The sequence below is a fragment of the Oryzias latipes genome, chromosome 22 (genome assembly GCF_002234675.1).
Source record: "Oryzias latipes chromosome 22, ASM223467v1".
NCBI lineage: Eukaryota > Metazoa > Chordata > Actinopteri > Beloniformes > Adrianichthyidae > Oryzias > Oryzias latipes.
In genome coordinates, this window is record NC_019880.2 from 16,824,370 (window position 1) to 16,833,598 (window position 9,229).

At 38.7% G+C, this 9,229-nt stretch overlaps 1 protein-coding gene across 2 annotated transcripts; it reads right to left on the bottom strand.

The window, feature by feature from the left end:
* Nucleotides 1-43: 43 nt before the first annotated feature.
* On the bottom strand, nucleotides 44-6,510 carry LOC101159547 (histone deacetylase 1). Of its 2 annotated transcripts, none has more exons than XM_004082385.4 (13): nucleotides 6,335-6,510; nucleotides 3,732-3,844; nucleotides 3,539-3,656; nucleotides 3,393-3,467; nucleotides 3,165-3,303; nucleotides 2,901-3,042; nucleotides 2,732-2,824; nucleotides 2,537-2,645; nucleotides 2,299-2,439; nucleotides 1,305-1,413; nucleotides 1,101-1,231; nucleotides 875-1,027; nucleotides 44-778 (listed from the first exon to the last, which is right to left on the bottom strand). In XM_004082385.4, the coding sequence occupies exons 1-13, from the start codon at nucleotides 6,384-6,386 to the stop codon at nucleotides 723-725; spliced, it is 1,431 nt and encodes a 476-aa protein (XP_004082433.1). In that variant the 5' UTR covers nucleotides 6,387-6,510; the 3' UTR covers nucleotides 44-722. The 2 variants fall into 2 exon arrangements, with proteins under 2 accessions (XP_004082433.1, XP_011488824.1); XM_011490522.3 differs by having other exon boundaries at nucleotides 857-1,027.
* Nucleotides 6,511-9,229: the final 2,719 nt, after the last annotated feature.

Here is a 9,229-nt window from a genome sequence, read left to right on the forward strand (position 1 = left end):
TGTGATGTGTGAAATCAGCTATTTAAAGGACATTTGCCAAAAACATTTTGCAGAACACCTTTTAATGTTTACACAATACAAATATATACACAGAATGTTTGTTTTTAGGGGATTTCAAGCCAATGGGAATCCTCTCGATTAGTATTTTCATAGTTGTGCAGGAATACCAGGGGTTGACCAAAGATGATTCCTTTATATACAAGAAATCCACCAATCAATGACGTAAAAATATAAAAAGGCACACTGTTGATGTGCCTTACAAAAGCCTGACTTTGACATGCAAAGGTTACAGGTTTTTACAGAGCATGAACTACAATTTTTAAAGGCACAGGACCAAAGGGGAATTGAGTGAAAAAGATGCCAAAATTACCACCACTCAAATAATTTAAATCAAAATATATAAAAAAAGATGTATGCTTGCAAAGTGTTTCACAAACTATAGAAACAAACTTGCATAAAAAGATGAAAACAGTGAAATTGCAAAGATGTTCTAAAGAAAAAGCTAAAAAGATAAGAGTTCCACCTTAAACACTTTTAAAAAGTACAGTTGTATTGTTTCCATTGCAGCACTCCGACATTTATGTTAAATCTGCACTGATCTGACGGCATCACAGGGTGCTAAGACCGTCGTGCTCCTCCTAAACAGAAGGACAAAGTCCTTCTATTTAGTTATAGCCACCTCCTCATCAGCGTGGTCATGTTGCGTGTTTAATATTCCCTTTTCACTTTGATGTCTCCATTTTCTCCTCTTCCGGCACTTTCTCCTCTTCTTTCACTTCTGTCAAATTCAAAATATAAATTCTCACCGCCGTTATTATGAATAAAAAAGATCACAAGAAGAAAAAAAAGAAGATACCTTTTGGTTCCTCCTCACCTTTCTTCTCCTTTTCTTCTCCCTCTTTCTCTCCTTCTGTTTTTACTCTCTTGGCTTTTTTGAAGCCTGCTATGTTTCTGCGGCCTCCCTCTCCTTCGTCCTCAGAGTCGGAGAACTCCTCTTCGCATGCTATCCTCTTGTCGTGAGCGCGGACTGGATGTGACAAGACGGCGTGAAATGGAGACAGTATAAAAAAATACTCTGTACGTGTGAGAAATGTTTTTACTGGATATGCGCTTGTTCGGATCCTCCTCGTCCTCATCCCCGCTGTCCTCCTGCACGGCGTCCTCGGGGATGGGCTGCATCTGAACTCCAGGGGCGTGAGGCAACATCCGCAGGTTCTCGAACAGCCGCTGCCTGGAGGACAATTAAAATCAGACGGTCAAGATCAAAGCGCATGACTAAACTGATGTAGACACAAAATACTCACTTTATCTTCTCCAGGTAGTCGTTGGTGTTCTGATTGGTCATGTTGGAGGGGCTGATGTGCAGCTTGAAGTCTGGTCCAAAGTACTCAAAGTAGTCGTTGTATGGAAGCTCTGTTGGGTTAAGATCAATTTCTTTTACTTTACACCTAACAGAACTGTGATACAGAACACGTTTACAAGAAGCAGTTATCCTTCCTGATGTCCTTTTTTCCATCCAAAGAAAAAAGCTTGAATTTTACCATCTTAAAACAGACGAGAAAATATTTCCTGCAGAACAGACTGTATTCTAAAGCATGGTTGTTTCACTGTCCGTTTAACTTTGTTCTTATATAGAGAAAAATACTGCACATCAAGGGGTTGAGTGTCTTGCCCAAAGGAACTTCAACATGAGAGCACCGTGTGTGATGAAATTCAAGAATTGCTTTCAGAATTAAATGACTTATTATGGAAACAAAGTGAGTTTATTGTTTCAGGTCAAGTGTGTACATTTGAATCAACCAACCCTTCCTGTCAAAGTGTTGATTACATTGAAAAGAGAAGGAAGATTTTTATTTTCCTAATGATAGAATTGTCTAAATATGTATCAAAATATTGATAATGATCAGATTGAGGTAGGTATTTACAGTATTGACGTGTTAGGTGATAAATATATTTGGTGTACCTTTTTCTCCTGACTTAACAGGGAGAAAAAGTTGTCCAGTCAAAATCTTTTTAAATCCACTAAAACTACAATTCCTAGATCACCATGCTTTCATGTTTGGTATCACTAAAACGCCCCAAATGTCCTCTGTAGATACCAAAAGGAGTTCCGTCACTAGTTTGTATTAGTTAGGAGAAATTCAGGTTTAGAAATGTCCTCTGTAAAGGACAAATTAGCATTTCTGGTGTTCAAAAGGATATAACTCTTAAGAAATCTATGTTTCCACGTACATTGCTGCTGTGTAACTTTTGTTTTATTCTATCAAAACACTGAATATATCGATCACCATAACACACCATTAGGGATGGAGCTATCGAGGGCCACAGCGGTCTCGTACGTCCAGCAGCGCGCCACATTACGGATGGTGTAGCCTCCTCCACCCAGCATCAACAGCGGCAGGTTGAAGCTCTTTATGTACTCCACACACTTGGCGTGACCTGAACACAAAGGGTTGAAAAAAAAACCATTTAAAATGCAAATGACGTCTATCTGTTAACGTTATCAAATGGAAAGGCATATACTACTGTGACATGCCTTTAATAGTGAGGTTAAAACAACCCAGTCTGTCCCCAGACAGAGAGTCGGCTCCACACTGGAGGACCACTGCACTCGGCTGGTACATCTCCATCACCTTGGCCATGATCTAAACAAGTCATATCCAAACATACAAGTCAAAAAGCACATTAAAGGGAACTGACAAACACAACAAGCTTATAAATGCTTACTCACGGGTTTGAATATTGCTTCATAGGACTCATCATCAATCCCATCCCTCAGCGGATAATTTACAGCATAGTATTTACCCTTACCAGCACCGATGTCCTGAGGGGAACAAGAGACACGTCACCCAACTGTAAGACTCTTTAGGCAGGTTTGGTTTTGGTCATTTAAGTAGTACCCTGAGGTCCCCAGTGCCTGGGAAGTACTCTCCATATTTGTGGAAGGACACCGTCATGACACGATCTGTGGTGTAGAACGCTTCCTCCACTCCGTCTCCATGATGGATGTCAATATCTATGTACAGAACTCTCTGGTGGTATCTAGAAACAAGAGGAAAACATGGTTTCACTAAAGCAACTTTCACCCAGGTAGTGAATCTGATGTGTTTAAGACAGACAGGTTTCAAAATGATGCCCCTCTAGCATCCACGGTTTGTACTCACTTCAACAACTCCAGAATAGCTAGCACGATGTCATTTACATAGCAAAACCCAGAGGCCTCTGACTTCTTGGCGTGATGCAGGCCTCCAGCCCAGTTGATGGCAATGTCCGTCTGCTGTTTGTTCAATTTCACAGCACCAGCTGAAGCAGAGCGGAAGACCTGTTTACATTGACCTGCATCGATGAATCCTAAAGAGTTTCCTTTAAATATTGTTTTTAAATCGACTTACCGACAGAGCCTCCTGCAGAGAGCTGACAGAACTCAAACAAACCATCAAAGACGGGGCAGTCCTCCCCCACATTAACTACAAGAAAGGGGGAAGAAGTTGCCGTTAGACTGCTTCACATCCACTTCAAACCTCCAGGCCAGACTTACATCTCTGCATCTGTTTGCTGTATTCCGACATGTTGTCAGGTCGGATCGAGCGCAGGAACTTAATGTAGTCGTCGCTGTGGTACTTGGTCATCTCCTCTCCACTAGCTTTGTGAGGACGCTGTGACACAGAGAGCCAATCAGACCTTAAGCACACACACTCGGGGGATTTTTCTGTGTGAAGGTTTTTACATACATATATCTCCATTTTTCTGTAGAGACCATAGTTCAGCAGCAGGTTGTGGGTCATTCGGATCCGATGGGGTTTCATGGGATGACCCTGTCCGTAATAATAGTTTCCAACATCACCTACAAAAAACACACACAAAGAAATGATGGATCAATTAGTTTACTGATAAATAACACTAACGAGAAAAACAAAGATCAAGGAACATTAGAGCACCTTAAGAAACCTGTTCTACCTCAACCCTGTCCTCAATGCTGCCTTCCAGAGATTATCGACATAGCTGCTGAACCAACCGTTAATTGGGTGTAACAACCAGACTTTTTCACAAACAATTCTGTAAAACTGTCCAAATTAAATCATTTAATAGTTTAAAGGACCCCTACAATGAAAATAATGTTATTAGGTGTTTTTAACATGTTCTTGTGGTATTTCAGATCAGAATCTTTTATAATCATTATGCAGTGCACAATGAAATTATTTCCAGCAGGTCTTTTTAATAAATACCTTTACATTTAAACAAGACTGTACAGTAAAATTAAATGAAATGATTATAGCACATACATTTAAAGTGCAGCCAGAGCATGTCAGCAGCGCAATGACATTACTCTGATGATGGAGAACAAAGAAAATTAAGCCCAAAATTGCATTTCTAAGTATTTCTATATTCATATCGTTGCATGAAAAACACGCCATTTGAAGAAGAGATTTTTTGCGACAGAAAATGTGCTCCCTGCCCCGCTCCCTTCTGATGCATCCACTCGCAGACAAAGGCCAAACCTGAATTCCTCCCCTGCAATTGTAGGAGTCTTTGGAGGGGTAGGGGTAGTTTTGTATCCCTCTACCGCAAGAGTGAGGAGAAATTCATTTCTTCACACGATTGTGCTCTGAAGCACAGATGTTTACTTGTACATATAAGTAATGACTTCCTGATGTAGCACGACTTTTTAAAGTAACAAAACTGATGTTATGTATTTTCTGAGCGCTGGCACCTACGCGCTAATGTAGCTCACTGGCGACTGTGGATGGCGTCATCAAATGGGAATGACATCCAGATTAAAAGACACCATTTTTCCATAACTTAACATCTGGAGGGCTAAATGTAGGGGTAGGGGGAAGAAAAAAAATGAAGAAAAAAAAAGAACAATTGACCAAATAGATCCATGTAAGTCTTTGTTTTCCTTGTCTGAGCTGGCATCTGGCTCCAAACTGCATACCTCCAATATTGCTGGCCATTTTTGTTGCTAAAGTTAGTTTGGGGATGAAGGTGGGCTGTAAGCTAGCAGGAGAGCGAGTAAACAGAGCTCCTAGCAATGGGGAGGGTAAGGAGGCAGGGTTTCTCCATGCCAACGGTCCCACCCACAGCTCAGATGTGCATTTCTAATGAACTGCTGCCGCTCTGCAGAAACTATGTCCTAGAAAAAGGCAACGGTTTGATGATTTTGGCTAACAACGGCTTAATCACAATTAAAAGACCACTGGGGACACTTTTAAAAGATGATAAGAGTGGGCTTTTTTGTTTGTTAATAAAGTGACATTAAAGATCCTGTAAACATGTTTTATTCACTCAGGAAAAAAAAGCGAATCACTATCCATTATTTTGGAGAGCACTTGGCCAGTTTCAAACAAAAATAAACGTGATTTAAAAAGGACAAAGCACAGACAAGAGCACTCCTTTATATTTAAAAAAAAAAAAACATGCTTAGAGAATTTTAATTAGAACTGACTATATTCCAAAAAGTATTAAAGGGATTTCAAAGAAGTTCATCTTACTTTAATCATTCAATCACAGACTTTGGGCTTTTGATAAGCCTATAGATTTTAAATCAGATCTAGTGGAAATTGGATTTATGCAGCAAAATATCTCACCAACCAAGCACCAAGGTTTTTCAAGGGGGGTGCTGGGTCTCTGAATTTTGTTCGAGGTATTCTTTCTGTTTGTTTGTTTTTTTGGAAGGGGGGTGTAAATCCAGAAAGACAGGCTCCAGTACAATTAAACTGAACCGTTGAAACACACGAGCATTTTTATTCTGCGTCAGTTATGCCCAGATGTGCATTTTAGCTGCTTGGCTCTGTTATTATTTGTATAATATAATATTAAATTAGTCGAAAAGAAAAAAGACAGACTCAAGTAAAAGTAAAACATATCATATAGCTGCGCAAATTTATTATCTTGTTGAAGATTTATCCAAATCTGCTCTCAACACGATGCTCACCCTATTCACTCTGAAAATAACGATCTTTTAAAAATTTCGGGCCAAATACAGACTTTATGTTAAATAATTAGCTTTTTAGCATTAGGCTAGCTCGAGAGTAGCTTTTTGATAAAATGAGTGTTAGGATGCTAGCTGCAGATATTCAAGGAAGTCTGGTGATTTAAAAAAATCTCTCTATATATATGTAAAAAAGGTTTGAACTGGTTGTGACTCTAGGGTTTAATATTCCCAAATTAATTAAGAAGAAATGAATTAATGAGACTGAGCCTCCAGCGACTTAAGCTAGCTGTGTTAGCTAATGAACATGTTAGCAAAGACGCGCAGGAAGCTGAAAGCTTTGGTCGGAAAAAAATGGTGCATCTTTTCCGCTCGCTAGAGTGCAACCGCATGGATACTCACCGTCGTAGTAGTAACAAACTTTTTTCTTTGTTCCTTGAGAAGTAAGCGCCATTTTTCTATTCTGTTTGAGGCTAGACTCGCACACCAGCGTTTGAGATCGACAGCGACGGGAGGCGGAGGATGTGGTATGGAAGGCCAACTGGGTCTAAAATGACAGCTTCTCTCCGCACGTCCAACAGGCGACGAGAACGCGCACGCGAAAAAGAAATGCAAGGAACAACAAAAAAAAAAAAAAAATATATATATATATATATATATATATATATATATATATATGTATAATAATTTTTTTTTTAAAAACCCGCCAAACTCCACTTTAGGATATGATATAAATACACATGTTTTGTTGAACAGCTTGAAAGCTTTTGTTTAAAGCCTTTCATATGGAGGCTATTGCATTTATAAAAAAGGTTGTTTTTTTCTAATATTTTGTGTTTTTCAAGGTAACCTTTTTTTGTGCTAATTTTTAAAAATACAAAAAAAACATAAAACAATAAAATTCAACCTACCAACAGGCTGGACTCTAACCTCATCTGCTTATGAAAACTATAAGAAAAACTATAAAATGACCTGCAATTTAAGTTGAAAAGCCATATTGTGTCCATATCATGGAAATGATGGCTTTGTCCAGATTCTCACCCTAACTACTAAAAAACTATGTAGTGCAGGGTTATCTAGTGCCCTGGTTTTAAAAGCGTCCCGGACACCATTTAATTGCTCTTTCTTTTTTAAACAGCGAATATGACATCATCGATTTCACAAAGTGAAAGTCTAATCAGTATGATTGTTATACAATGACTATTTAAGAATCCAATGTGTTCTGATGTTGAAAATGCTGATAGTTTATATATCGCAAAAATTGTTCAAACACAGTGCATTGTGGTCTATATTTGTCAATCTAGTGAGCAAAACACTGGCTTTTCACAGAGACTTCTGGGAAATTTTTAGGGCACACAATTTTGGATTGTAGATTCAGACAGCACTACAAAATGGCGAATGCACTATAAAGGAAGTTGGACACGACCAGTGTGTCTGATTTGTTCATGTGTTCATCATGATATCGCCAGTCTGTTTGTTCTTCCCACTTCATTTGTCCACAAACATTATAGAGGAAGACATTAGAGAGGTGTTAGCTATATTGATCAATATGAACTGTTTATCCTGACAACGTTGGGCACAAAGCAGTGAAGTCTGTGCGTGACTAAGATGCTCATGTTGTTGGTGTTGTCTGGTTGCAGATAATTTTTTAATGGCTTTTGATATTAAAAGCTTTTATTGTAAGAAAGTCATACATTATTCCTTTTTTTATGGCACCACTTTTTGTCTGAAGTTTTGTATTTTTCAGATTTTAATCCTTTAACAATAGAGCTCCAGTGTTGACATTCTCTCAACTACCATAACTCTACTTTATGCAATTAATGCAATCCCAGCTGATCCTGAAGTGGCACAGGCATCTATCCATCCCTTTATTATTACCTTTGTCTTCAGAACTCGTGGAATCCCTTAGGGGGTCGTGGGGTCGCTGCTTGATTAGCAGGGCATCATTCTGTTGTAGAATGAAAGAAAACAGCTTTGCGCTGATAAGCATTACGTACTTTACAGTCATGAAATCTCTAGCAATCAGCATAAATCAGCTGATTTTGTCGCGGAGATAAGCGGCTTTGCATATTGGTGCAAAACTATTTCAAACTGCTTTAAAATGTTTTTCTAAATTCTGAGCTGCCCAAAAACTTTCATGTTTCTCACTTTTTAAACAATGCAACTTGATTAAATGGCTTGTGAGGGACTTATGCCATGTTTACATCGAGCATAGGACTCTGTTCTTGAACTCACTATACATGCATTCCTGAATGTGCATTTAGCCCATGGTGTTCACACTGGACTGTTGCTTCAAATACTTGTGCATGTCTGCCATCTACAGTTGGAAAAGGCTCGGTGCGAAATGCCGAAGCAGTGCAAATCTCTTGAATCTTGCCCCAGGCTTTTTCTTTCACAGCTCTATTCCATCATATATATATTTTAATTTAAGCATTTACAACAATTGGAGGATTAGCTCCTTCAGATGCCACATCTCGTTTCTGAGAGGTTCTTCCTTTGAGATTTAAAATTTAAAATAAAAGATGACAAAGAAGAGTTAAGAATAAACAAATGAAGACAAACAGTCAAGAATAATAGAAATTATGATACAGGTTAGGTATTTAACAAACACAAAAGCACACATGCACTCAGCCACATACACACACAACAGTTCTCACTTTTACCTCAATACAGTGTTATAGAATATATTCAATCAAAACACAGAATATATGAAATGCATATAAAAGACTCGGTATTACATAAGTCTAGTCGCGTACAAACCATAACTATTTAGTTCTACTCCATGATTCATTTTCAAATGAATGCCCCTTCTGTTAATTAAAAAGGACGCAATCCATACGTCACTGCCAAAAAACCGTGCCCCTGATTGGTCAAAGTTCAACCTGGTTAATGGACACATAAATTGACGCACGTTTTGTATGTAGAGCCTGAGATCGCTCCTAAAAATGTGCGTAGCTATGCGTAAACGTAAGAGTTTTGATTGCAGAGCCCTGAAACCCGCATTTATGCGCTTTTACATAGACTTTTCATTGCAAGTGCTTGAATGCGCACTATTGAGGGAAGTTTAATGTTGCTTTAGACACAAACTGCAAATTTCTTGTGGAGTTGTTTGCATGTTGTTTAGATGGATTGAAAACTTTTTTTGCAACACACTATCCAAGTGTAAGGTTTGATTGCAGTGGTTGCGTGACCCGTTAATTGCACAGGACCCATTCAAGGTCAGTTTAACTGCTATTTGGTTGTTTTCCTTGAGGCTATGACATCTCAAAACCCTGGACAAAAAAGGGTAAATATGAT

What these genes read in the sequence shown, in the direction of transcription:
- LOC101159547 (XM_011490522.3), bottom strand. Translation starts at nt 6,386, where the DNA reads ATGGCGCTTACTTCTCAAGGAACAAAGAAAAAAGTTTGTTACTACTAC. An exon ending in TTTTAACCTCACTATTAAAG is followed by an intron (nt 2,440 to 2,536) that starts GCATGTCACAGT and finishes CTTTGTGTTCAG; the next exon opens with GTCACGCCAAGTGTGTGGAG. An exon ending in CGATAGCTCCATCCCTAATG is followed by an intron (nt 1,414 to 2,298) that starts GTGTGTTATGGT and finishes TTAACCCAACAG; the next exon opens with AGCTTCCATACAACGACTAC.